Consider the following 25,823-nt stretch of genomic DNA (forward strand, 5'->3'; position numbering starts at 1 on the left):
TGTACACGCTTTGTTATCGTAAAATCGACCTGAAATATTTTATGGATTCTTGCATGTGATATTGTTCTATGATCTGTAAGGTTTCAAATGAGCCATTATCTATCTAGTTCTGACTGGAATTGAAGGTCTAAAGAGCAAAACCGAATTTTTAAAGAAAAGCCTAGACAGTTGTACACGCTTTTTTATCTTAAAATCGTCCTGAAATATTTTATGGATTCTTGCACGTGATATTGTTTTATGATCTGTCAGGTTTCAAATGAGCCATTATCTGTCCAGTTCTGACTGGAATTGAAGGTCTAAAGAGGAAAACCGAATTTTTAAAGAAAAGCCAAGACAGCTGTACATGTTTTGTTATCGTAAAATCGTCCTGAAATATTTTATGGATTCTTACACGTGATATTTTTCTATGAAATGTAAGGTTTTAAATGAGCCATTATTTGTCTAGTTCCGACTGGAATTGAAGGTTTAAAGAGCAAAACCGAATTTTTAAAGAAAAGCCTAGACAATTGTACACGCGTTGTTATCGTAAAATCGACCTGAAATATTTTATGGATTCTTGCATGTGATATTATTCTATGATCTGTAAGGTTTCAAATGAGCCATTATCTGTCTAATTCTGACTGGAATTGAAGGTCTAAAGAGCAAAACCGAATTTTTAAAGAAAAGCCTAGACAACTGTACACGCTTTGTTATCGTAAAATCGGCCTGAAACATTTTATGGATTCCTACACGTGGTATTTTTCTATGATATGTAAGGTCTCAAATGAGCCATTATTTGTCTAGTTCTGACTAGAATTGAAGGTCTAAAGAGTATAACCGAATTTTTAAAGAAAAGCCTAGACAACTGTACACGCTTTGTTATCGTAAAATCGGCCTGAAACATTTTATGGATTCTTACACGTGATATTTTTCTATGATCTTTAATGTCTCAAATGAGCCATTATTTGTCTAGTTCTGACTGGAATTGAAGGTTTAAAGAGAAAAACCGAATTTTTAAAGAAAACTTAAGACAGTTGTACATGATTTGTTATCGTAAAATCGGCGTTAAGTATTTTATGTATACTTACACGTGATATTTTTATATGATTTGTAAGTTTTCAAATGAGACATTATCTGTCTAGTTCTGACTGGAATTGAAGGTCTAAATAGCAAAACCGAATTTTTAAAGAAAAGCCATTATTTGTCTAGTTGTACACGCTTTGTTATCGTAAAATCGTCATGAAACATTTTATGGATTCTTACACGTGGTATTTTTCAATAATCAGTAAGGTCTCAAATGAGCCATTATTTGTATAGTTCCGACTTGAATTGAAGGTCTAAATGGCAAAACCGAATTTTTAAAGAAAAGCTTAGACAGTTGTACACGCTTTGTTATCGTAAAATCGGCCGAAAACATTTTATGGATTCCTACATGTGGTATTTTTCTATGATCTGTAAGGTCTCAAATGAGCCATTATTTGTCTAGTTCTGACTGGAATTGAAGGTCTAAAGAGTATAACCGAATTTTTAAAGAAAAGCCTAGACATGTACACGCTTTGTTATCGTAAAATCGGCCTGAAACATTTTATGGATTCTTACATGTGATATTTTTTTTATAATATTTAAGGTCACAAATGAGCCATTATTTTTCTAGTTCTGACCGGAATTGAAGGTCTAAAGAGCAAAACCGAATTTTTAAAGAAAAGCCTAGACAATTGTACACGCTTTGTTATCGTAAAATCGGCCTGAAATATTTTATGGATTCTTACACGTGATATTTTTCTATGATCTGTATGGTTTCAGATAAGCCATTATTTGTCTAGTTCTGACTGGAATTGAAGGTCTAAAGAGCAAAACCGATTTTTTAAAGAAATGCCTAGACAGCTGGACACACTTTGTTATCGTAAAATCGGCCTGAAATATCATATGGATTCTTACACGTGATATTGTTCTATGATATGTCAGGTTTCAAATGAGCCATTATCTGTCTAGTTCTGACTGGAATTGAAGGTCTAAAGAGGAAAACCGAATTTTTAAAGAAAAGCCTAGACAGCTGTACATGCTTTGTTATCGTAAAATCGTCCTGAAATATTTTATGGATTCTTACACGTGATATTTTTCTATGATCTGTAAGGTTTCAAATGAGCCATTATTTGTCTAGTTCCGACTGGAATTGAAGGTCTAAATAGCAAAACCGAATTTTTAAAGAAAAGCCTAGACAATTGTACACGCTTTTTTATCCTAAAATCGGCCTGAAATATTTTATGGATTCTTGCACGTGATATTGTTCTATGATATGTAAGGTTCCAAATGATCCATTATCTGTCTAGTTCTGACTGGAATTGAAGTTCTACAGAGCAAAACCGAATTTTTAAAGAAAAGCCTAGACAACTGTACACGCTTTGTTATCGTAAAATCGGCCTGAAATATTTTATGGATTCTTACACATGATATTTTTCTATGATCTGTAATGTCTCAAAGGAGCCATTATTTGTCTAGTTCCGACTGGAATTGAAGGTCTAAAGGGCAAAACCGAATTTTTAAAGAAAAGCTTAGACAGCTGTACACGCTTTGTTATCGTAAAATCGACCTGAAATATTTTATGGATTCTTGCATGTGATATTGTTCTATGATCTGTAAGGTTTCAAATGAGCCATTATCTATCTAGTTCTGACTGGAATTGAAGGTCTAAAGAGCAAAACCGAATTTTTGAAGAAAAGCCTAGACAGCTGTACACGCTTTGTTATCGTAAAACGGCCTGAAATATTTTATGGATTCTTACACATGATATTTTTCTTTGATATGTAAGTTCTCAAATGAGCCATTATTTGTCTAGTTTCGACTGGAATTGAAGGTCTAAAGGGCAAAACCGAATTTTTAAAGAAAAGCCATCATTTGTCTAGTACACGCTTTGTTATCGTAAAATCGACCTGAAATATTTTATGGATTCTTGCATGTGATATTGTTCTATGATCTGTAAGATTTCAAATGAGCCATTATCTATCTAGTTCTGACTGGAATTGAAGGTCTAAAGAGCAAAACCGAATTTTTAAAGAAAAGCCTAGACAGTTGTACACGCTTTTTTATCTTAAAATCGTCCTGAAATATTTTATGGATTCTTGCACGTGATATTGTTTTATGATCTGTCAGGTTTCAAATGAGCCATTATCTGTCCAGTTCTGACTGGAATTGAAGGTCTAAAGAGGAAAACCGAATTTTTAAAGAAAAGCCAAGACAACTGTACATGTTTAGTTATCGTAAAATCGTCCTGAAATATTTTATGGATTCTTACACGTGATATTTTTCTATGAAATGTAAGGTTTTAAATGAGCCATTATTTGTCTAGTTCCGACTGGAATTGAAGGTTTAAAGAGCAAAACCGAATTTTTAAAGAAAAGCCTAGACAATTGTACACGCGTTGTTATCGTAAAATCGACCTGAAATATTTTATGGATTCTTGCATGTGATATTATTCTATGATCTGTAAGGTTTCAAATGAGCCATTATCTGTCTTATTCTGACTGGAATTGAAGGTTTAAAGAGAAAAACCGAATTTTTAAAGAAAAGCCTAGACAACTGTACACGCTTTGTTATCGTAAAATCGACCTGAAATATTTTATGGATTCTTACACGTGATATTTTTCTATGATCTGTAAGGTTTAAAATGAGCTATTATCTATCTAGTTCTGAATGGAATTGAAAGTCTAAAGAGCAAAACCGAATTTTTAAAGAAAAGCCTAGACAGCTGTACACGCTTTGTTATCGTAAAATCTGTTTGAAATATTCTATGGATTCTTACACGTGATATTTTTCTATGATCTGTAAGGTCTCAAATGAGCCATTATTTGTCTAGTTCTAACTTGAATTGAAGGTCTAAAGGGCAAAACCGAATTTTTAAAGAAAAGCTTAGACAGCTGTACACGCTTTTTTATCTTAAAATCGTCCTGAAGTATTTTACGGATTCTTGCACGTGATATTGTTCTATGATATGTAAGGTTTCAAATGAGCCATTATCTGTCGAGTTCTGAATGGAATTGAAGGTCTACAGAACAAAACCGAATTTTTAAAGAAAAGCCTAGGTAGCTGTACATGCTTTGTTATCGTAAAATCGGCGTGAAATATTTTATTGATACTTACACGTGATATTTTTCTATGATTTGTAAGGTTTCAAATGAGCCATTATCTGTCTAGTTCTGACTGGAATTGAAGGTCTAAGAGCAAAACCGAATTTTTAAAGAAAAGCCTAGACAACTGTACACGCTTTGTTATTGTAAAATCGGCCTGAAACATTTTATGGATTCTTACACGTGATATTTTTCTATGATCTGTAAGGTTTCAAATGAGCCATTATTTTTCTAGTTCTGACTGGAATTGAAGGTCTAAGGAGCAAAACCGAATTTTTAATGAAAAGCCTAGACTTGCACACGCTTTTTTATCTTAAAATCGTCCTGAAATATATTATGGATTCTTGCAAGTGATATTGTTCTATGATATGTAAGGTTTCAAATGAGTCATTATCTATCTAGTTCTGACCGTAATTGAAGGTCTACATAGCAAAATCGAATTTTTAATGAAAAGCCTAGGCAACTGTACATGCTTTGTTATCGTAAAATCGGCGTGAAATATTTTATGGATACTTACACGTGATATTTTTCGATGATCTGTAAGGTTTCAAATGATCCATTATCTGTCTAGTTATGACTGGAATTGAAGGTTTAAAGAGCAAAACCGAATTTTTAAAGAAAAGCCTAAACAACTGTACACGCTTTGTTATCGTAAACTCAGCCTGAAATATTTTATGGATTCTTACACGTGATATTTTTCTATGATCTGTAAGGTCTCAAATGAGCCATTATTTGTCTAGTTCCGACTGGAATTGAAGGTCTAAAGGGAAAAACCGTATTTTTAAAGAAAAGTTTAGACAACTATACACGCTTTGTTATCGTAAAATCGTCCTGAAACATTTTATGGATTCTTATAAGTGGTATTTTTCTATGATCTGTAAGGTCTCAAATGAGCCATTATTTGTCTAGTTCTGACTGGAATTGAAGGTCTAAAGAGCAAAACTTAATATTTAAAGAAAAGCCTAGACCTTTAAGATGCATTTCCAATTTCTAGTAATACTAGTCTTCCTTTTATCAACCAAAAAAAAAGGATATTGAAAAATAAATGAGGCACAAATTAAGCAACCCATCGCCTATATACTATAAGAGACGAACACATCCAGGAGTAGGACTAGCCTCAATGTTACTTTTAATTAAGGTTTTCATTTCATTTTTAATAATATGTTGTGTAAACTAGTCTCAATTATACTTTGAACTCAAAATCATACTTCAAACTAAGCATCAAGGCGATACTCTTAAAACCATGGTTCTCAAGCACCTAAGCCTTGGGATTAACCTTGTTAGCATCGCACCATAGATTGCACATGATTTCGTACATAACATAGTTAAGAAAAAATATAAAGAACAAAATGACACGAAATGTATGTCTTGAACTCCAATAGCTGCAGCTATGACCAATAAATTCATCTGTATATGGAAATGTATGTTAATCAAACCAAATATCTAATCTATAAATTTTTAAAATTTACATTTACTAACATCAAATAGAAAATCATTACCACCTACATGTATTCATGCTAGGAGTTTAATTCATGATAAACAGTAAACTTAGGAGATCCAGTTACTAATCTATCTTTTACCGGGGAAAAGTTACTAAACTATTTTTACTGAAGCATATCATTGATTTGCGGGAAATGTTTGGCCATTTTATGTGCAGTTAAGCGGCTATGCAAGAACCGCAAAAGTTGCATTTCCTAGATTGGATTATTAACTAATCAATATGATAACTTCTGTGAGATGTATTTTTGCAATTAGTTTGCAGATGAAAATTTCTTCTCTCGCCAAAACGTCGACATTAATATGAATGAAGAGCTTTCTCCAGATTTCCCATTCATGATTTATCTTCATTCGGTTTCCTAATCTTCTTGCCAGGTTTTTAACCTAATATATTTGAAGTTCAAGATTCTAAAAAGGAAAACATTATCAGATCTATGAAAAATACACAAAAAACGATCGAAACTAAATGAAACAAATTACCGCCAAATCTCCACATTGATGAGGAACGAATCAATCAACGTTGAATGATGATATCAAATCAACCGTTCTCAAATTGATTCCAGATTTTTTTGTAGAACCCCCAAATTGATGAAACTAAGTCTAAATTGAATATTTACAATATGCAAATTGTGAAAAAATGAAGTCGGTGAATCAAGTGAGATGAAATTAATCGAAAGAAAAAATTGACAATTGGATTCAACAACAGTGGTTGGTGTTCTTTTTCTAGTGTTGCAACTAAAGATATGAAACTGAATACGAAGAAATCATATGATTGATGGGTATTTTTGTCATTAAAAAGAATCGTTTTGGACTAAATCGTTCACAACTGGACTAACTCGTTTCACATTTGGTAAATCTGGAACTTCTTGTATCAGGCTTGAAAGGACTGGACTAGACTGTCTAAAGCCCAACAAGTTTGGGATTAAACGTCAATTTCTACATAATTGATTACATGACTCTAGCAGCACCACATGAAGCAAGCCCAATGCCACTAGGGCTGCACATGGTTCGGTTTTTATCGATTTTTGGCAAAACCTAAACCGAAACCAATGTAACCAATGAAACCGTATAGCCTATTCGGTTTATTTGGTTTCGGTTTCTACTCGGTTTTGTTAAAAACCAGACGGTTTTTGGTTAACCGAATGATTTATAAACAATAATGTGTCAGTGCTTTAACTCGAATAATCCTCCTAAGAGTCCTAACCATTCATTAACTACAATTCATCAGTGTGAAAAGATTCATTCTGCTATGAGAAATTGAAAAATAATAGAGGTTCGCAGTATCGAGCTAAGAAAAATCTCAAACATATTTTAATTACATATTAATTGAAACAAAACTAGTGCAGTTGTTGGCTCCCAAGCTACCTCTCCTCCTTCCACGGGAACTCCTGCGAATGATAAACAAACAGAGATGAGCATACAAATGGTGGGTTCACAAATCATTTTTAACATTCCCAAGTAATAACAACAATAACAAATAACAAGATTTCCAAGCAAAATAAACAAGATCAGCAGCACATGGTCGACACATTTCCAATCATTTTCAGTCGATAAGCTAAGTCTTTCGCAGCAAGGACTGATCACTTCTCTGCACTCTTTTAATTGATCTACCAAACCCAAACCATACTCAGAGTACATAATACGGCCTACACAGAATCAAAACATCCAACCTAGTTGAACTACCAGGTGTAAATCATTCTCATTGGCATAATGGGGATTTCGCTGGAAAACAATGTCAAGAGTTTACTACCTAGTCAAAGATATGAATAAGCAATTAACAGCTACTGATTAGTCAAACTGAGGTAACTAACAACTATAACCTGATGCTAACCAACATTTATAGGCAAGTATTTCTCAACTTAATATAAAAAATCAAAGACATATCTATTCACAATACCTTAGGGCACTACGAAGTTCAGAGGATATAAAGTTTAAGGTTCATTAAAAAGAATATGCAAACAAGTATCCAATTCACAAACAAAGCATCAAAACAGACGGGAACGAGAAGTACATTTCGTAATCCGTCCTTGTGCTCAAATCTACACCTAAGCTTACAACTCCACCACTAACAAATTCAATCTGAATTAACTTGTAAAATTTATTAAAAATTAAGCAAAACCCACTGTGTAAATCAACCTAAATGACCTTAATTTGAAATCCCCATTTTTTTTTTCAATTTTACAAACCCTAATATCATAATTAAAATCATAATATCAAAATCATTTCAAATGATACACACAGATACACAATCGCAATACCTTTATCAAAATCAGTTCAAATGATACACACAATACCTTTTTCAATTTTCGGTCTCTTCTACAGTTCTACTCCAGCTTCGTTCGACTTATTAGTGATTAGGACTTCGATAGATTTGTTACTTATCAAACTAGAAGAAGAAGAAGAAGAAGAAGAAGTAAAACTAGAAGGTGATGGTGGGACTTCGATAAGTTTTAGGCTTTGGTTTTCCGTTTTTGGGAAGACTCAATCGTGAGGAAGAACGAAAGAAGAAAAGAACGAAAGAAGAGAAGATTTGGGAAGACTCAGTCGAGTGAAGTAAGTTATTAGGGTTAAATATCCCCATCCACGACCTAAAATCATTTAATCCTATGGTCGCTATTAATCGTTTAACCAATTGGTTTTTGGTTCGGTTTTGAGATAAAACCTAAATCGAAACCGATAATGTCGGTTATCTGAAACTGACAACCATTAATGAACCATAGGAATATGGTTATGGTTCGGTTCGGTTAAAAATCTTCGGTTTCGATTTCGATTTTCAGTTATGGTTCGGTTTTGTGCAGCCCTAAATGCCACCGGTCATGGTTCCTAAAACCTGACATCTGTGTCCATACGTGGAAGAATCACACGGAACATGATCCTTGATTGAGAGACTCGAACAAGGAACCACTTGCCGGTTTGTGATGAACCACGTGCGAGGTAAAAACCTTGAGGGAGTGAATATGAAGCACACAATTCACAGTAACAGATAAAAGGAAAAAGAAATGGCGCGGTTTTGCCTTTCAAGGCTAAAACCCCAATTCGATCTCACAATTTGATCATACCAAAAAAGGATAAATTTTTGTTTCCTCTGGTTTATTAGAAATTAGAATTTAATGGAAGAAATTATGATCCATAGCGAGTTAGACAAGGAAGAGAAAGGAGGAGGGGAGGAAGCTCAGCTTAGATTTCAGATTCTCAGGTTTGAACACTCTACTTCTTCCTTATAGTCATTATTCTCTGTATCTATCTCATTTCCCCCAATTATATAATTAAGCTTCCAATTTTCGTATAAAAGATGGAAATTCATTTCATCCGTTTTCCTAATATGGGTTTGGATTAGATTCATCAATTAGGTTTTGCTTCAAAAAATAAAAATAAAATCAATTAGGTTCTTGTTGGGGATTTTTTTTTGAAACCCTAGCTGCAATTTCTGATCTTTGTAGTATATAACTCTACTTGTAGTTTGAAAATTTTCTCTTTGTTTCATAATTCTTCTTGTTGTTTGTGATTAAAAGTAAGTAATTCTTTGTTTACTGTAGAGATAGATATGACAAACAAGGGGAATTATAAAAGGAACAAGACGAAGAGGGCAAAATTAATGAAAGACAAGGCAAGGGGGTATGTATAACTCTCTCTCTTCATACTATTATTTGACCTCAATTTCAGTATTTGGACATCAGTTAGTTGTTGCAGACATACAGCAGCTTAAGTTTTTGTATTGTCTGTGCTTTTCAATGTGGTGAGCCAACAATTCAAAGCTAAATGTTTGATTGCTTGTTGGTCGCATCTCTAGTCTCTATTTATCAGTTGTGTTATGTTCTGCTCCCATACAAAATTAGTGATGATACAATCTTAGATTTCATTCTTCCAATATGAAATTGCGCAAAGATAGACTAAAGTTTTCTGAATTAGTTGTGTCAGTCTGTTAATAAAAGTTCTCTTCGATTTTGCTTTTCGAGATTAAAGTTTGCATCCACTTAGGAGGTGTGAAAGTTCTCATTCTTCTGCACGTGATAACCGTCGTCAGAGATCAAGGTCTCCTCGATCTTGCAGTGGCCTTGTGGTATGACATACATCGTTATTACTTTTGTAAACCTTTTGTTATTTACACTGAAATGCATATCAATTGGATTACCGTTTTTTCACTTGTTGTAGACTCCAATTTCTACCATTGTGGTGAAGGGCTTGCCAAAAGAGGCAACAGAGGAAATGATTTATCGGATCCTAGTAACATCTATAAACTTCCAACTCTGAGTTTTCTTCTCTTATTTTTGACTTGACTCGTTTGAATTTGGTATTCTGCTTTTTTACCTATGCTTATAGGAATTTGTCTGTTTATTCTCTAAAAGTACATGTTTTTGTTTTGATTTTTCATCATTAAGTTTAATTGGCTTTTAATTTTAGGCAGAGTGGAGGCCCCTTCCCAATATCCGAGTGATGCCGAAAAAGAATACTACTTTCTGCCGTGGAATCGCATTCGTTGATTTTCCGTCTGTGGTAGCGGCTCGGAAATTGATGGATGAAATTGGAGACCGCGGCCTCGATGTCAATGGGCGTAAGCTGTCTTTTGATTACAGGTACATGTTCAAACTAATAAAGAATGTGGTCTGCCTGGAACTTGATCTCTCTCTATATGTTCATTTGCACTGTCAATTTCTCGAATGGCCTAAGAAAGTCTGTGTTATATACACTGTCCGCAGACTAGGTAAATCAGAATTGGCTAACGAAGTTCCGATTGTAAATGCTGGAATCGGTGAATCAGAAGTGGCCGGAGAACACGAAGATGAAAATGATAGTGAAGATGATGAAGAAGATTGTGATTATGTAGATGAAGTGGCATCGAAAAGGCTACCAGATTCTTGGGACCCTGAAGAAATACATATGCTAAGGGTCAGTTTGAGTTTCTTATGCTTGTTTTTGGCGGGATATGGTTATAATAAACTCAAAAACTGTCCTAATTTCCTATTTGTGCAGGAAGCCTTTCATTATCTTGTAAAAGATGGTAAGAAGAAACCATGGAAGGAAATGTTGGAATATGGACATGATGTCTTCCATGCTGGTCGTACCAACGAGGATCTAAGGTCAAAGTGGAAGTATATGGTGAATCACGGCCAATGGAAGGACGTTTTTTTTTGTTTTTTTCCTCATTTAAATGGAATCTAATCTAAACGACAGAATCGGCACAGCGGTCGTCTTCTTTTGGCTTTGGAGGAAGATGGGTGGATTAAAGTATTTTGAAACTTTTTGCTTAATAGCCTGTCTGCATGGTCTTGTAAATTTGTGAAAGGAACCGAAAACAAATGGGCTGTCCAGAAATTTTGTATGTAACAACTTGTTTTTGTAATCCTCCACAGGTGTTATAACTTATTAAGCTATATCCTCCTCTGTAATGACCTGCTTTTGTAATCCTTCTCCTCCCCGGTATATAATGCACATTTTATTCTCCTTGGCTCACAAAGAGTAGTGAAAGTGTCTGGTAGTGGAATGGGTCAGAACTATTTGGTTTATTGATCGCTAGTCGGGGGTTCCTGGTGAATTTTTTGAATTGGAATTGTTGTTTGTTATGGTATATCCAGTTCTTAGTGCACACAAGTGATTCCCTGGTGTAAAACAGAGACACCAGTACATAAAACAGAGTAGAGAATGCAATTTGCGCAAAAGTAATTCGAAGTTTGTTTTTGAATAAACTGCTGACAACAATCACCTTCTCAAAATCCATTGTCCTTGAAGCATCAGCAACTAAAGGTTCATTCTTAGCTAGCTAATTGAGTTGAGGCAGCTGCTAAGAACTTCTTCGCGCAATAGCTGACATATAATGGTTAGTAGCTCCATTCGAAGTTGCGCTTCACATAATCTGCATCTGGAGGTATCTGGAAGTGTGGTGCTTAACAATCTTCAAATTCTGCAGTACATCTGTAACATCTCAGAGGCCAAAGACACATAGGTTTGGTGAGCCCAGTAAAAGACCCACCCAAGGTAATTGAAAATGGAATTCAAATTCAAGATCAAATTAAACTGAAATTCAAATTCAAATTTACTGTCAGTAATTTGTGACCAAGTGTTAATATTTAAAAGTACAGCAACAACTAGCACAAATCCGCATGACCAAAAAGAAGCCAACAAAAGGAAGACACATGTTCAAAATTTTGAAATTCAAAAATTGGCGGGAGAATTCACGGGTAGTAACATTTGACTTTGACCATTCTTTTAATAATAATAATAATAAAAAAATTCACACCGTACTTTACTCTTTTTCTATATATTCAAAAATTGGGGTTCCTCTCGGATTGTCACTGATTATTCTTCTCTGGTTGTCTTTGTTTTGCAGGAGAGATAGATAGATAGAATAGACGAAGCTCATGGAAACTCTGATTGTTTTGAGTCTGAGGTGATCTCATCTCATCCCTTCTTATCCTTCTCATTATTATCTCTTATTTTCTTTATTCCCCCATCTAATTTCAGATCTGGTTGTTTCTCTTTTGGTTTTATCTCACAGGGGTTGCTGCTGGAGAGGGAGGAACTTGGAAGCCATGATATAGCAAACCCCACTTAGATCTAGCTACTTTCAGATTTTGGTGACTACTTTACCCTTTTGCCTCTTCTCCAAATGTTTGTTTTCTTTCTTGTTTACTAAAAAATGGAGCTTTTTAGGGTTTGGTGTATCAAGAATATGAATGCATGATGAAACAGTTCACTAAGATGTGTTTTGTAGAGTATTTCCTTACTTTTAGCTTGATTGGACTGTTTTCTTAGATAACTTCACTTGTTAGTTTAAGATGTGTGTTTTGTAAATTTTTGCTTGATTTTCATTGATTATTTGATTTTTTTTTAGACGATTTCACATGTTATTAGGTCTGAAGATTTTAAATCTGAACCCCCAAAGTAATCAATTGAATTTGTGTTAAATGCATCTTCACTTGTGATTTTCCCATGTTGTGAATTTGTTAATACTGTGGTGTTGTGTTGGTCATGGCTCTTTATTTTTCTTTCCTTGTTCAATTGTTCAGATGTCTTGAGTCTAATGGTTAAATTTACACCTATTGTACATATACAATGTTAGTTACTAGCTAGACCCACCATATTTGATGCTGTAGTTGTTGTCATCTTTCTTTTTCGTTCAATAAACATTGATTAGAGTTTTTTCTTAGTTTTACAAAAATGATAGACTGTTTTGTTTCTATCTTTTTTATATTGAGTATAAGAAATAGGATTGCACGTTAAACCTGTTAATTAACATGTCTCTCGTACTAGTTTATCAACTGAACTTTAATGTCTGTCATCCTGTATGTATTGAACTCGGCTTATGTATCTTTACAGAAAAAAGGCACTTCACCGATCAAAAAAAAATGGCACTTAGTTCACAATTGGGTGCTGATGTTAACCATTAAGCACATGGTAGACCACCACTCAGTTTTATCGAATTGATAGGTGCACTGCTCAGTTTCGGAAATTGAGCGGTGCAATGGCAGGACACCACTTCGTTCCGCAGAATGAGTGTGCACTGCTCAGTCTCGGGTACTGAGCGGTGCAATGGCAGGTCACCGTCAGTTCCTAAAACTGAGAGGTCCAAAGCTATGTGTCTAATGGAGAACGTCACACTTAATGGAACTGATCAGCTTCCGGACAAATGAAACTATTGGAAAACAGGTAAATGAGCTTCTCTTTTCCTCCTTTTTTTTTTGTCGTTTTTCTTTCTTATTTTATTGAAATCGATGTTGGAAGTTTGGTACACAGCAAGGCAGTGATACTCCCTATGTAGTTCAGCTACAGCTGCTGGAACATAGCTAAGTCTGATTCTTGGGTAACGTTTCAATGAAAATAGCCCTATTTAGCTTTTGTTATATTGCTGACTTTGGTACTCTGCTAGTATATTTAGGTGCACATTCTTAACACTCTCAATTTATACTTAAATTGCCCTTATTTCTAGAATGCCTGAGTTTTTTTTTGCTTGGTACATGTCTATCATTTTGTTCAAGGTTTCTGCCCCTTCTTCTGATGACTGTCAGGTCAGTACATTTTTGCCTTAACAAAGATATTTGTTTCTAACTTGAGTGTTGCTTTTGTTTTTGTTTTTTGCAGGTCTTGCCTTTGCATTCCTAACTCTAACTCTATGTTTATTAACACTTATTATCATGTTTATTATGTTTTGCATAAAATTGTTTCTAACTTGATCATTGGAGTATCTTTATTGTTTTTTTTTTGCAGGTCTTGCCTTTGTATTCCTAACTCTAACTCCATGTTTATTAACCCTAACTCTACTTTTATTATGTTTTGCATAAAATTGTTTCTACCTTGAGCGTTGGAGTATCTTTATAGTTTTTTGCAGGTCTTGGCTTTGTATTCCTAACTCTAACTCTACGTTTATTATGTTTTGCACAAAATTGTTTCTAACTTGAGCCTTGGAGTGTCTTTATTGTTTTTTTGCAGGTCTTGGCTTTGTATTCCTAACTCTAACTCTATGTTTGTTATGTTTTGCATAAAATTGTTTCTAACTTGAGCGTTGGATTATGTTTATTGTTTTTTTGCAGGTCTTGGCTTTGTATTCCTAATTCTAACTCTATATTTATTACGTTTTGCATAAAATCGTTTCTAACTTGAGTGTTGGAGTATCTTTATTGTTTAATGCATGTCTTGGTTTTGTATTCCTAACTCTAACTCTACGTTTATTATGTTTTGCATAAAATTGTTTCTAACTTGAGCGTTGGATTATGTTTATTGTTTTTTTGCAGGTCTTGGCTTTGTATTCCTAACTCTAACTCCAGAAGTTTTCGCAATTCAATCATGTATGATGGAATCATCAAAGATTTGATCTTTTCGAACTCTGTCTGTAACTCACTAGAGGCCCGGGAAACAAAGAGAAGATGTGTACGAACGAGATATCCAGCAACAAGAAGAATATTTATTACGTTTTGCATAAAATTGTTTCTAACTTGAGTGTTGGAGTATCTTTATTGTTTAATGCAGGTCTTGGTTTTGTATTCCTAACTCTAACTCTACGTTTATTATGTTTTGCATAAAATTGTTTCTAACTTGAGTGTTGGAGTATCTTTATTGTTTTTTGCAGGTCTTGGCTTTGTATTCCTAACTCTAACTCTATGTTTATTATGTTTTGCATAAAATTGTTTCTAACTTGAGCCTTGGAGTATCTTTATTGTTTTTGCAGGTCTTGGCTTTGTATTCCTAACTCTAACTCTATGTTTATTAACCCTTAACTCTACGTTTATTATGTTTTGCATAAAACTGTTTCTAACTTGAGCGTCGGAGTATCTTCCTTGTTTTTTTGCAGGTCTTGCCTTTGTATTCCTATGGCCAATTCAATTAGTAGAGTTGTTGAAATGGAATGCTGGTACCTCGCGGGGAACGTCATCTGTTTGGCTTTTGATCAGTTTGCCTCTAGGGTATGTCTGACTTTAAAGGATACAAATGAAGACAGATCAGTCCTGTGAATCATGTACTAATGAGATCCTCCTCTTCCCTGAAGGAGGCTGCATTTTAACTCAAAAGGTACACTTCCAACTCTTATCTTCACTAAATTTCAAAACAAAAGTATATGTGTAAATTTTTTCCTGAAAAGAGTTTCAGAGTATCTTTCTCTGTTTTTGCAGGTCTTGTCTGCTTATTGGGTGGCCACTCGCCAGGGAGAACTTGTAATGTGGAACGCTGGTGCCTGGTAGAGAATGCCTGGCATTTGACCAGTCTGTTGTCAAGGTACGTTCAGACTTGTATCTGGACTAGTCTATTGGTTTTATGTTTAGTTGTATTGTTTCTTTAGTTTTCCCTTGTAAATAGGAATAGAAACATGGTCACATCCAGTAGTGGGGAACTGATAAGTAAATTGCTATGGTAGGAGTGCACTAGTAGAGTTCTATGGTAAGCAGTGGCTTTTCTTATATGTTTTTTCTCAATGACCTTGGATTTGAGATGAAGATATGTTGGTTGGTGAAGGTGAAGATAATGTGATGATACAGTTTATGAGGCCACTGTCCTCCTCTAGCTGTCACAAGTTCTAGGATATCCTCAGTATGCTATTTGTTTTTTAAGGAATGAACTTGTTGGCCAAAATTTATGGAGAACTTTGCTCTTTCTCGAGGCATTTTCAAATGTCTGCAATTCCTAATTATCTGATCCCATTGTTTATGTATTAGGCTTAACATGCAAAAGACGTGCCAGGAGATTTAGCAGGATGTGAAAAGCGCAGGATGTGAAAAGTGCAACGATGCGGTGAGACTTGATAAGCCTGGTGGTCTGTTGAGAGATAAAAATGAACAATTGGTGGTTCCAGAGGTTCTTTGCGTTGCGTAGTTTTTCCTGATGAAGCTCCGAGCAACATTGTGAGTAAGCAGGGTAGTGAAAGTAGAAACGAATCTGAAGGCAATGTCACTAAAGAGATGCAAACTTATTGGTAAAATTGAGGAGGATATATCCGCCACGAATTCTGTTGTGGTTCACGCGAAGCTGACATCATGCCTTTCTGCTGCAATCTCCTTGACTCCATCATCAATAGTGAATGAGAATTAGATGGAATAGTGGTTGTAAATTCTGACTGAGGATGATGTTGTGCCTGCAGATATGGTCCAAAATTGATGTTGAGGTGCTTCTCATGTGCAGGAGAAGGCAGGCCGGATTTTAAGAATATGGACCGTTTTTGTAGAAGTTTTAGGATGTTTTTGAACAATGCCAAGTTTATTATTACGTAGTTACTGTCATTCTTTCTTTCTTGTAAAGATGCGATTTGATGCGAATATATGTATGTTTTTCTTTTAGCAGTAATGTTAAACATTTTGCTTTGGAGATTCAACATGGAGAATTGATCTAAAAAAGGGATTATCATTTTACATTTCCTTTCTTATATCGGTGGGTTGTGGTAAAAATTCTAGTTCATTTTGTTTCCTAACAATCCTAACCTAATCCCCTATTTTGCAAGCTAAACCGATGATTTATGCTGTATGTGGCTTTTATAGCCTAAAATGGGATTGAAAAGTTAAACATGTTTGGTGCAATATTGCATTGTTCAATAGTAGTTTTAGTGTGCCTGGATAAGACGACGTGAAAGAGTGCAAACAATCACCTGAAGAAGACTAAGACTAACCAAAATGACAGAAATCATTCATAAAAACTGATGAAGATGAAGATCCAATTAGAAGCATATTTTCTAGAAGTTATCATCCTAATTCACCATGATGAAAAACAAATTATCCCATGAGCTCAAAAGAACATTGTGATTTGGAAATGAACATAAATTAGCTTCATTTGCGAACAATTGCTTCAAGCCTGTTTGGCAGTTTGATCTTCCGCATCAGTGTTTGGTGCAGTATGTTCAACTGAATTAACGTTGTGCCCTCCTAAAACTCCAAAACCCATAGCTAGCGCCAACTTCTGCGTAATCTCTGAATCATTCAAGTACCTAAAAACATTTGAATTTTCAAGCTAAGTTAAAAAAGAACATCAAATAGAACTGATGCACGAAAATGATAAAGTTATCAAAAACACAAAAAGGTAGGTTAATATCTTCTAGAATAGTTTTCAGATATGGATCTTTCTTGACGGAAGTCATTAGTTCTTCCAGATCTTCTTGGGAGATAGATGTAGATGTTCTTTATTCATAAGATTCATCCCCAACCTGCACAGAATTTGATCCGGTAATTATCAGTTGAACACCTAACACTCTTAAGAGTAAATAAAAAAACAAGACAATCATTATGTAAAACATATTGTTCAGGGTCACTTCGGTATTCATTAGAAAGTATTCAACGTTGGAATTGGACTAGTACCTGGAATCCTATATGAATCGATTTGACCAAATTCCATAAATGTTATGAATTCAGTTCGACCTTGTAGTTTCTATCAATTCAAATATTAATTCATTATATATTCCAAGATTAACTGGGTATTACAAAGATAGCAGTTAGTAAGTGCCTTGCTAACCAGAGCTATTTACAGGTCTACCAAGAAAATGTTTATGTTGAGGACAAGAGTTCCCACTTATTCAAGAAGGTCATCCCATGTTGTAAAATGAAATAATCTAAGTTTTAGAACTGAAAACTCTTGTTTCCATGCCAGGTTATCACGGTGAGTGTGGAGAGAAAGATGGTTATATGTTGGTTACTGGTTTAACAAATTCAAGTGATACAAACTACTTTAGAGCTGAATTTCTGAGCATAAATGAAACAGCTACCTCATCTGCGGGAAGAACCAAATTTCCTTCTTGCAGAATTCCGCAATTATCTGCTGGTTTTCCTCCACAATAACCTACAATCATGAACAAGAACGGAACATAAATCTTCAAGAAACTTGTAATAAACGTCAACAAATGTGCAAGGCAGAACAAACTCATTGTATGTTTAGCAATTGAACAGTGCAAGGCAGAACAAGCTGCTATTCAGGACCAGTTAGATTGCCCGGATTTATCATTACCAGGATTGAACAACGATGCCTTTTGATTTGACAAATTTACCCTGATAGAGATGAGTGCCTAGGAATTATCAAGTTGAACACAAGAGCAAGGCATTATATGCATCCACTAGTACTTGATCACAACTCGATATTTCTCAAAGTATAGCGCAAAAGGATAATAGCAAATAATGAACACCTACAAGATCTAGAGGGTGAAGCTACTATGGTAGTGGCAACACTTTTAGCAAATATCGCGTTTGCAGCTGCTTTTACAGTCCTTGGAGGCTAATCCAGTAAAGGCAAGGCAACTTTGGCTAGAAGAACACCTTTCACAATTTTTATTGTTCTTAACAGTCGAACTATGTTATATCATGTTCGTCTTTGTTAAGTTACTATTTATGTTAAGCTATAAGGTGCAAATTTAGGTTCTTCTTCATTATATGATATCCCGTCTCATTGCAGAAAAGGTGAAGATGGGCTACCCATAAAACACTAGTTAGCTTTAAAGTTTAAACAAGTTCGTATCTAATGATAATAGCAAGTAATGCCCATATGAAAATCAATTGCACAGCTTCCTCTAAAATAAAAGATGATTACCTCGTCAAAAGGATGAGATCCTGGGTTTTCTTTTGATTGCTCTTGCAAGCGCTGCAATGAAGAAGCATAAGTCAGTAGATTCAGTAAGATCATGTATTCAGCTAGATACTTATTATAAGAATCTTCAAGTTCCTGTAGCTAAAACCTCACTGCTTTTGGGTTTTTTTTCGGGGATGGAGCAGCTTATAAGGACTACACTGTTGGGTGTGTGTATTAAGTGTTAGCAAAATGTTATCAGCTACTCGTTACATAACCTAGCTAGTTCTCCGTAACTGAAAATTCGGACACCAATCAATCAAAATGTGAAATAATTCAACCTTGAGTTTCTCTTCCTCTTCCCTGCTGTATTCGACTTTCTCTCTACGAATTTTTACAGTTGAGCTGCATGTATACGAGGAAAAACTTAGAAGAACCACTTAAAATTTCTTACTTTCCGTAAAACCAAACAACAATTTAGATCTTGTTGACTTACAAGTCTACATCATCAGGGCCTTGTTCAAATTCTGGAGCACATTCATCAACATTTGGCACCATCTGACCCATTTCTTCAACATTTGCTTCCGTCTGACCTTTTGCTTCCAACTTTCTCCTCTTCACTTTGTTCTTCCAATTTTGTTTTGCATGTTTGTTTCTTCGTATTTTTGCATTTGTACTTAGCCTCATACTGCGCGAACCACTAAAACGGGAGAAACCACATAATTAAGACCTAACTGCTGGCTCGCAAAAACATTCAATAATTCAGCTCGATACAAGTGTAAATAATAATCTACTCAAAATAATAACATCTGATTGTTGTGATTATACAATATTGTAAGTTATCAAAGACACTAAAATGTAGACAAAACGAGTATAACTTAATACCTCATCATTATAGTTGGACCACCAGTCGCGATATCTTCTATAATAGGTCTCAAATATGGATCTTCTTTATGAATGTCATTAGTTCTTCGAGATCTTCTTGGGAAATGGATGTAGTTATTCTTGATTCATAGAATCCCTCCCCAACCTGCACAGAATTGGACCAGTTATTTATACATTCTTTGAATGAAAACAATGAGTATAAGACAATGATTATGTAAAACATCTTGTTCAGGGGTCATTTCTGTATTCGTTAGAAAGTAAGTTTTCAACGCTGGAGTTGACCCAGCACCTGGAATCCAATATGAACCGAGTTGACTGAATTGTCGAAATGGTATGAATTCAGCTCTACCTAGTAGTTTCTATCAATTTAAATACAAATTCATTATAAATTCCAGGACCAATTGGGTATTGCCAAGATAGCAGTTAGTAAGTGGCTTGCTAACCGGAGCTATTTACGGTCTACCAAGAAAATGTTTACGCTGAGGACAAAGAGTTTCCACTCATTCAAGAAGATTGCTAGGTCAGTGGGATATGGTGAGAATGACATACGCAGTATTTTTCCAGTCAGTTTCTAAAGTTATGTGTGCCCTCATGTTGTGAAACGAAATAATCTAAGTTTTAGAACTGAAAACTGTTGTTTACATGGCAGGTTATCATGGTGAGTGTGGAAAGAAAGATGGTTATATGCTGGTTACTGGTTTTAACAAGTTCAAGTGATGCAAAACTACTTTAGAGCTGAATTTCTGAGCATAAATAAAATAGGTACCTCATCTGCGGGTAGAACCAAATTAGAATTTTCGTTCTTGCAGAATTCCACAACTGTCCGCTGGTTTTCTTTCACAATAACCTACAATCACGAACAAGAGCGAAACATAAATCTTAAAGAAACTTGTAACAAACGTCAACAAATATGTATGAAAAACAATTGAGTGATGCTGTTATACAGACCAGCTGGATTGCATGGATTTATCACAACCAGGATTGAACAGTGATGCCTTTCGATTCCGCATCTTCAAACTGTTTTTATTTTTTATTTTTTTAATTCAGAAACATCCCATCTCCAACCATATCTTACATGGATTATTGCGGGAAAACAACGCAAAACACCCTGCGATTTGCTGAATTCCCTAATAATAAGTGCCTAGGAATTATCAAGTTAGACGCAAGAGCGGGACATTATATGCATCCGTGTGATTACAATCTCAATGTTTCTCCAAAGAATAGGACACAAGAGAAATAGCAAATAATCAACAACTATAAGATCTAGAGGGTAACACTACTATGGTAGTGGCAACACTTACGGTAACTATTGCCTTTGCAGCTGCTTTTACACTACCCGGAGGCTACACCAGTGAAGGCACGGCAACTTTGGCTAGAAGAACAGCTTTCAGAATTTATTGTTTGCAACAATCTAACTATGCTTCTATCCTGTTCGTCCTTGTTAAGCTACTGTTTATATTTAGCTTTAAGAGCAAATTTAGACGCGAGTAGGATCAAACTGACGATTCATTATACGATATCCAGTCTTACAGAAAAAATAAATTAAGATTGATGTCTACCCGTAAAAACTAGTAAGCTTCAAACAAGTTTGTATCAAATGATATTGACTCATTATCAGGGAAGGAGCAGCTTATAAGGATTACAGTGTTGGGTGTGTGCATTAAGTGTTAGAAAAACGTTATCAGCTAGTTATTAAGTAACCTAGCTAGTTCTCTATAACTGAAATTTCAGACAACTATCAAGCAAAATGTTAAATAAATTAACCTTTAGTTTCTTTTCTTCTTCCCTACTGTAAAGCGATTTTCTCTTGACGAATTTCTACAGTTGAGCTGCATTTAAAGTAGGAAAAATTAGATAAACCATTTAAAAATACACACTCTCCTAGAAACCAAACAACAAACTAGATCTTCTGGACTTACAAGTCTCTATAATCAGGGCCTTGTTGAGATTCTTGAGCAACTTGATTAACATTTGGTACCGCCATCTGATCCTTTTCTTCAACATTTGCTCCCATCTGACCCTTTTGTTCCAACTTTCTTCTCTTCAATTTGATCTTCCAATTCTGTCTTGCATGTTTATTTCTCTGAATTCTGGCCTTCATACTTAGCTCCTTTTTCTTTTTCTTGGTCTCCTCACTTTTGTTTGTATCCACTGCTTGAAAATTGCCAATCTCTTGGTGTTCCATGCTGCAACAACCCACAAATCCAATTATTTCATCTCCTAAAAACACCTTAAATCCTTTTTCTAAAACTCATTCACCAAATAAAAATGAAAAACCCTAGAACAAGCAGATAACATGGGAACTACAAAGCCCCACAAAACCTAACCTAATTGATGATGATAAACAATGAATTTTCATCGTATTTATATAAATGGAACTCTGAAATTGACAATCAAATCAAGAACAACACCCATTTGGGGGAAACTGAAATAAAGCAGAAATTGGAAAGAGTAAGTGAGTGTTCAAACCTGAGATGAGATTATTGATACCCTAAGCTTTCCTTCCGCCTTTCTCAAACTCTCTGTGGGGGATCATTTTATATTCCAATTTCTATGTAAAAAATCATGAATCCGTTTTCGGTATCGAATTTGGGTTTTTAGACTAAAAAAGCACAACCCGGCCATTTTAAAACCTGGCCGATTTGGGGTATACCCGATTTTAAGTGGACTCTTTTTAAGGCTTTAAGAGTAATTTTTATGGTAATGTTCAAACTCAAAATTTTGTTGAGCCACGTGGATGATGGCCAAATGGATTTCTCCACTATGGTAAAGCATGGCAAAATGAACATATTTGGTTTTCTAGGGCCCCATTAGTATTTCTTTTTAATATAAAATGTTTTATAGGATAAAGATGCAAAATAAAATATATACTTACGTGAGATAAAATAGGATTGAAGTGAGATAAAATAGGATAAAGTGAGATAAAATAAGATTAAAAAATAGTAAAATAATCAAGATTGTACTTAGAGTCAATCCAAGAGTCGCAGGCGTCAATGAAAATGTCACTGGCATTTTTGGTATTGTCGCGCGTTGGTTCTTCCAACGCCAACGTTTTTGGAAACGTCGCGTGTCCTTACCACAGACACGCGGTGGATGTTCCGACTCAATGTTCAAATCAACAGATTTGTTGATTTGAACATCCATTTTTCATGTTTGTTCATTCCATAGTGGGAGCAAAACGAACAAATTCTGAGTTTGTTCATCCATAAGAACTGCCCTAAGGGGGAGTCCTGATGGATGAAGTTACAAAACTACCATTATCCTTTATAATTCTAATTACCCTAAATCAGCTTTTAGCTTTCAGTTTCATCTTCTTCTCTTCTTCATCTTCTCCTCCACCTCTACATTACACGCTTCTCCATCCTCCACCATTAAAACTCGTCGTAATCATTGATTCGAAAATTCCGATTAATCTTCAAACATGGATCTGCGGCGTCCTAGGGCTAGTCGTATGAAAGATGCAAATAGAAAATGCAATGAATATAATCTTGGAATTGCAAAACTAGTTCAACAAAAGAGAAGAAAAAAGCAGTTGAAGAAGAAGAAATCAATGCCGCTGAAAAAGGAGAAATGACGCGATTGAGAAAGTAAGGGACTACCTAAACTCACTTCATTACTTCAATTTCATGTTTGCATGTCAAATTAGGTCAGAAAAACGAATTTGTGAATTTGCAGTTATTTGGCCGGCAAGGTGTTTGTTCCATGACCCTTCCGACTTTTCATATTTAGAGATAGTCGGCAAGCTCTTTGGTTGAAGATATTGCTGACTAATGAATACCTGTAACTGATTTTTACACGGTCGACAAGGTATTCAACCTAAGAGCTTGTCGACGATATATATTTTTTTTAGTCGGTGGGTTATAATTTGTTACCCTTCCGGCGTTGTGTTTTCAAAATAGTGTCTTCTGATGCTCTCAAGTCATAAAGTCGGAATGGTATTTGAATACCACCCTGCCGGCTGTGATTTAGCCGGAATGGTTTGGATTATAGACCCTGCCGACTAATTATGTGGAAAATCCTGCATCTGCTGTGTTCATAGTTGTTATAAGTAGGAAGGTTATTTGAATAAGACCCTGCGAACTATAGTTTAGCCGGCATGTATTTAGTTATAGACCCTTCCAACCATTGTTCCGCCGGATTGGTTTTATTTGTCGATCCTGCTGACTGTTGAATTTTTTCTTAATTGTTCTTGTTCAGGTTGGCAAAGGGAAAGAAGAAAAGTATTACTCCTCCTTCAAGACCTCCTCGTGTTGGTGAAAAACTCTTGACTGCAACACATCGAGGGCATTAGTTGAGTAGGGAACGCTCAAGATCCATGAACGAAGTGATTCTCAACCACCTTCGGAACCAAGTGATTCAGATGGAACTCCATATGAAGACTAATCAATTCCATCTGGTGGAAGAGGTAACGATGATGTTGAAAGAACTCCGACAGCTAGAGGAGATGACGAGCATGATGATGGTGATCAAGACATGCCATATGTTGGAGGAGACAATGATGATGGTGATAACAATAATGGAGATAAAAATAAGGATATAGAAGATGAAATTGTTGAAGAGGAAGAAGAAGTATGTGGATAAGAAACATGTAATGATCAACAAACACAAGCTGTAACTACAACTGAAACCGGAAAGAAGAAGAGGGTTATCACTAAACCAGATGATTCCCACATGCCTCCCTCTCACTTGAAGGTTACACTGAAACCAGGTGAGCCTCCACGAGGTGTTAGAGCATTGCTCAGTCGAACTCGCATGCGTTGCTATCTCAAGGATGTTTGTTTGTCAATGTTAGTGTTCAAAACTATATGTCTTGATTTCTAGTTTACTTATGACTAAGTCTCGGTTTAGGATAGTTAAGTATAGTTGAGCTCCAGACTCCATGGGGATTATCTTACGAAGACGAAGAACTACTCAAGGAACCAGTGGAACTTCATCCGACCAAAATGTATGTGGAGACTTGAACTCATTTGTCACTCAAAAGTCTATCTACTCTATCTCCTACTCTTGAGACAAAAGTCGTATAAGTATGATAGTTTTCATACATACACATTTGCTATTTCGAGTCGAGTTTACTCGTCTATCTTTTTCTCGAAATATGTGTTGGTAAGCTTTTGCTTTAACCATTTTTATCTTTACCCGTGACGAAAGTCATGGTGACGTTTCAATCTTGAAAATATCTTTGATGATGATAGTCGTGAATAACGATTGTTATAACATTATAGAAGAATGTTTCAATGATTGAAATGTGGAGTTGAGATTATGTAACCAACTACGGATATAAGCATATATAGTGTGTCCGCACATTAGTGTATAAATCCATGTGCCGGAAATCAAGTGCGTGCATATGTGTGCATGCGGTAGTGGTGAAGGAGACATGTTAGGTACGCGTACTGACGGAAGTTTTTGAACCGAAAATTTCTGCTGAAGTTTCTGAAGTTTGCAAACTGAAAACCAGTCACCTTAGGTATACGTACCCGTACGCGTACCCACGGAAGTTTTCAACCGAAAATTTCTGCTGAGTTTCCAAACTTAAGTCCGGTAGCTATGATACACGTACCCATACTTGTAACTAAGATGGTTATACTTCTCAAATCGGAAGTTCATGAACTTAAACAATAAATCGATAAGGAATGCAATCTTTGCAAACCGTGGCTATACTGTTCATGAATTGATTCAAGTGAATCAAACCGTTTTTTTTCAATTGTGTCTATGTATAAAGATCTAAGCAATTGAACAACTCTTCAACTAGTTCTTATGAGTCATTTGTATTTATGAGAAAGATGAATACGGTTAATATGAAAGTGCTCATATGGATGACCATTGGTTAACTATTTGTGAACCAACCGAATGTACACGTTTAGGTACGGTTACTCAAACCTAAATGTAATACATTTCATTTGTGTGTGACAAGCTAAGTTTCGATCTAACGGTTGAAAGATATTAGCTTGGATAAATCAGGTTTTTCATCTAACGGTGAATATTGAATGCTTTGTTACCAAGGTAACTTAGATTGCAAACCCTTATTTGAAAACTATATAAGGGAGATGTCTAGCAACTGGAAAAACTAATCCCCACACCTCCTGTGTGATACTAGTTGGTTTGCTAGAGTCGATTCTCCTTTAACCGTATGTTTCTTCTCGAGACCCTGTCGGTTAACGACTTAAAGACTTCATTGGGATTGTGAAGCCAGACGAAACTACTTCTCTTGTAGTTGAGCGATCTGATCTTGCCATTTTCTATCGTACGAGTTCAATTGAATAATTTACTTGAGATTATATCTCCGATAGGGAAAGATAAAAATAAATCACAAACATCTTCGTCTCATCGTTTGTGATTCCGCAATATCTAGTTTCTCTACCATACGATTTAGATTAT

General features: G+C 35.4%; 2 protein-coding genes and 1 long non-coding RNA gene across 5 annotated transcripts; 2 read left to right on the forward strand and 1 right to left on the reverse strand.

Moving 5' to 3' along the window:
* Window positions 1-8,617: 8,617 nt before the first annotated feature.
* Window positions 8,618-11,032, forward strand: LOC113340335 (SUPPRESSOR OF ABI3-5-like). 2 transcript variants are annotated; one of them, XM_026585542.1, is made up of 7 exons: window positions 8,618-8,796; window positions 9,137-9,215; window positions 9,564-9,660; window positions 9,753-9,824; window positions 10,002-10,174; window positions 10,298-10,487; window positions 10,572-11,032. In XM_026585542.1, the coding sequence occupies exons 2-7, from the start codon at window positions 9,145-9,147 to the stop codon at window positions 10,758-10,760; spliced, it is 792 nt and encodes a 263-aa protein (XP_026441327.1). In that variant the 5' UTR covers window positions 8,618-8,796; window positions 9,137-9,144; the 3' UTR covers window positions 10,761-11,032. The 2 variants fall into 2 exon arrangements, with proteins under 2 accessions (XP_026441327.1, XP_026441328.1); XM_026585543.1 differs by having other exon boundaries at window positions 9,143-9,215.
* An 846-nt stretch (window positions 11,033-11,878) lies between these two features.
* LOC113339848 lies at window positions 11,879-16,297 on the forward strand. Its single transcript, XR_003355164.1, has 5 exons — window positions 11,879-11,985; window positions 12,094-12,172; window positions 12,915-15,101; window positions 15,203-15,305; window positions 15,743-16,297. It is a non-coding gene; the product is annotated as an uncharacterized LOC113339848 (long non-coding RNA).
* Window positions 16,298-16,682: 385 nt separating this feature from the next.
* On the reverse strand, window positions 16,683-22,060 carry LOC113339729. Of its 2 annotated transcripts, XM_026584961.1 has the most exons (11): window positions 21,918-22,060; window positions 21,368-21,634; window positions 21,213-21,277; window positions 20,397-20,556; window positions 20,215-20,295; window positions 19,449-19,593; window positions 19,060-19,263; window positions 18,905-18,968; window positions 18,588-18,638; window positions 17,773-17,846; window positions 16,683-17,217 (listed from the first exon to the last, which is right to left on the reverse strand). In XM_026584961.1, the coding sequence occupies exons 6-11, from the start codon at window positions 19,454-19,456 to the stop codon at window positions 17,151-17,153; spliced, it is 468 nt and encodes a 155-aa protein (XP_026440746.1). In that variant the 5' UTR covers window positions 19,457-19,593; window positions 20,215-20,295; window positions 20,397-20,556; window positions 21,213-21,277; window positions 21,368-21,634; window positions 21,918-22,060; the 3' UTR covers window positions 16,683-17,150. The 2 variants fall into 2 exon arrangements, with proteins under 2 accessions (XP_026440746.1, XP_026440745.1); XM_026584960.1 differs by lacking the exon at window positions 20,397-20,556.
* Between the last annotated feature and the right edge of the window lie 3,763 nt (window positions 22,061-25,823).

This window comes from Papaver somniferum, unplaced genomic scaffold, assembly GCF_003573695.1.
Source record: "Papaver somniferum cultivar HN1 unplaced genomic scaffold, ASM357369v1 unplaced-scaffold_21, whole genome shotgun sequence".
NCBI classification, from domain to species: Eukaryota; Viridiplantae; Streptophyta; class Magnoliopsida; order Ranunculales; family Papaveraceae; genus Papaver; species Papaver somniferum.

Coding starts and splice junctions, on each gene's coding strand:
- LOC113340335 (XM_026585542.1), top strand. CDS start 9,145: ATGACAAACAAGGGGAATTATAAAAGGAACAAGACGAAGAGGGCAAAA. Junction 9,216..9,563: donor ATGAAAGACAAGGCAAGGGG/GTATGTATAACT, acceptor TCGAGATTAAAG/TTTGCATCCACTTAGGAGGT. Junction 10,488..10,571: donor AAGAAATACATATGCTAAGG/GTCAGTTTGAGT, acceptor CTATTTGTGCAG/GAAGCCTTTCATTATCTTGT.
- LOC113339729 (XM_026584960.1), bottom strand. Junction 18,969..19,059: donor GGCCCTGATGATGTAGACTT/GTAAGTCAACAA, acceptor GTATACATGCAG/CTCAACTGTAAAAATTCGTA. Junction 17,218..17,772: donor TGGTTCTTCCCGCAGATGAG/GTAGCTGTTTCA, acceptor AATTCTGTGCAG/GTTGGGGATGAATCTTATGA.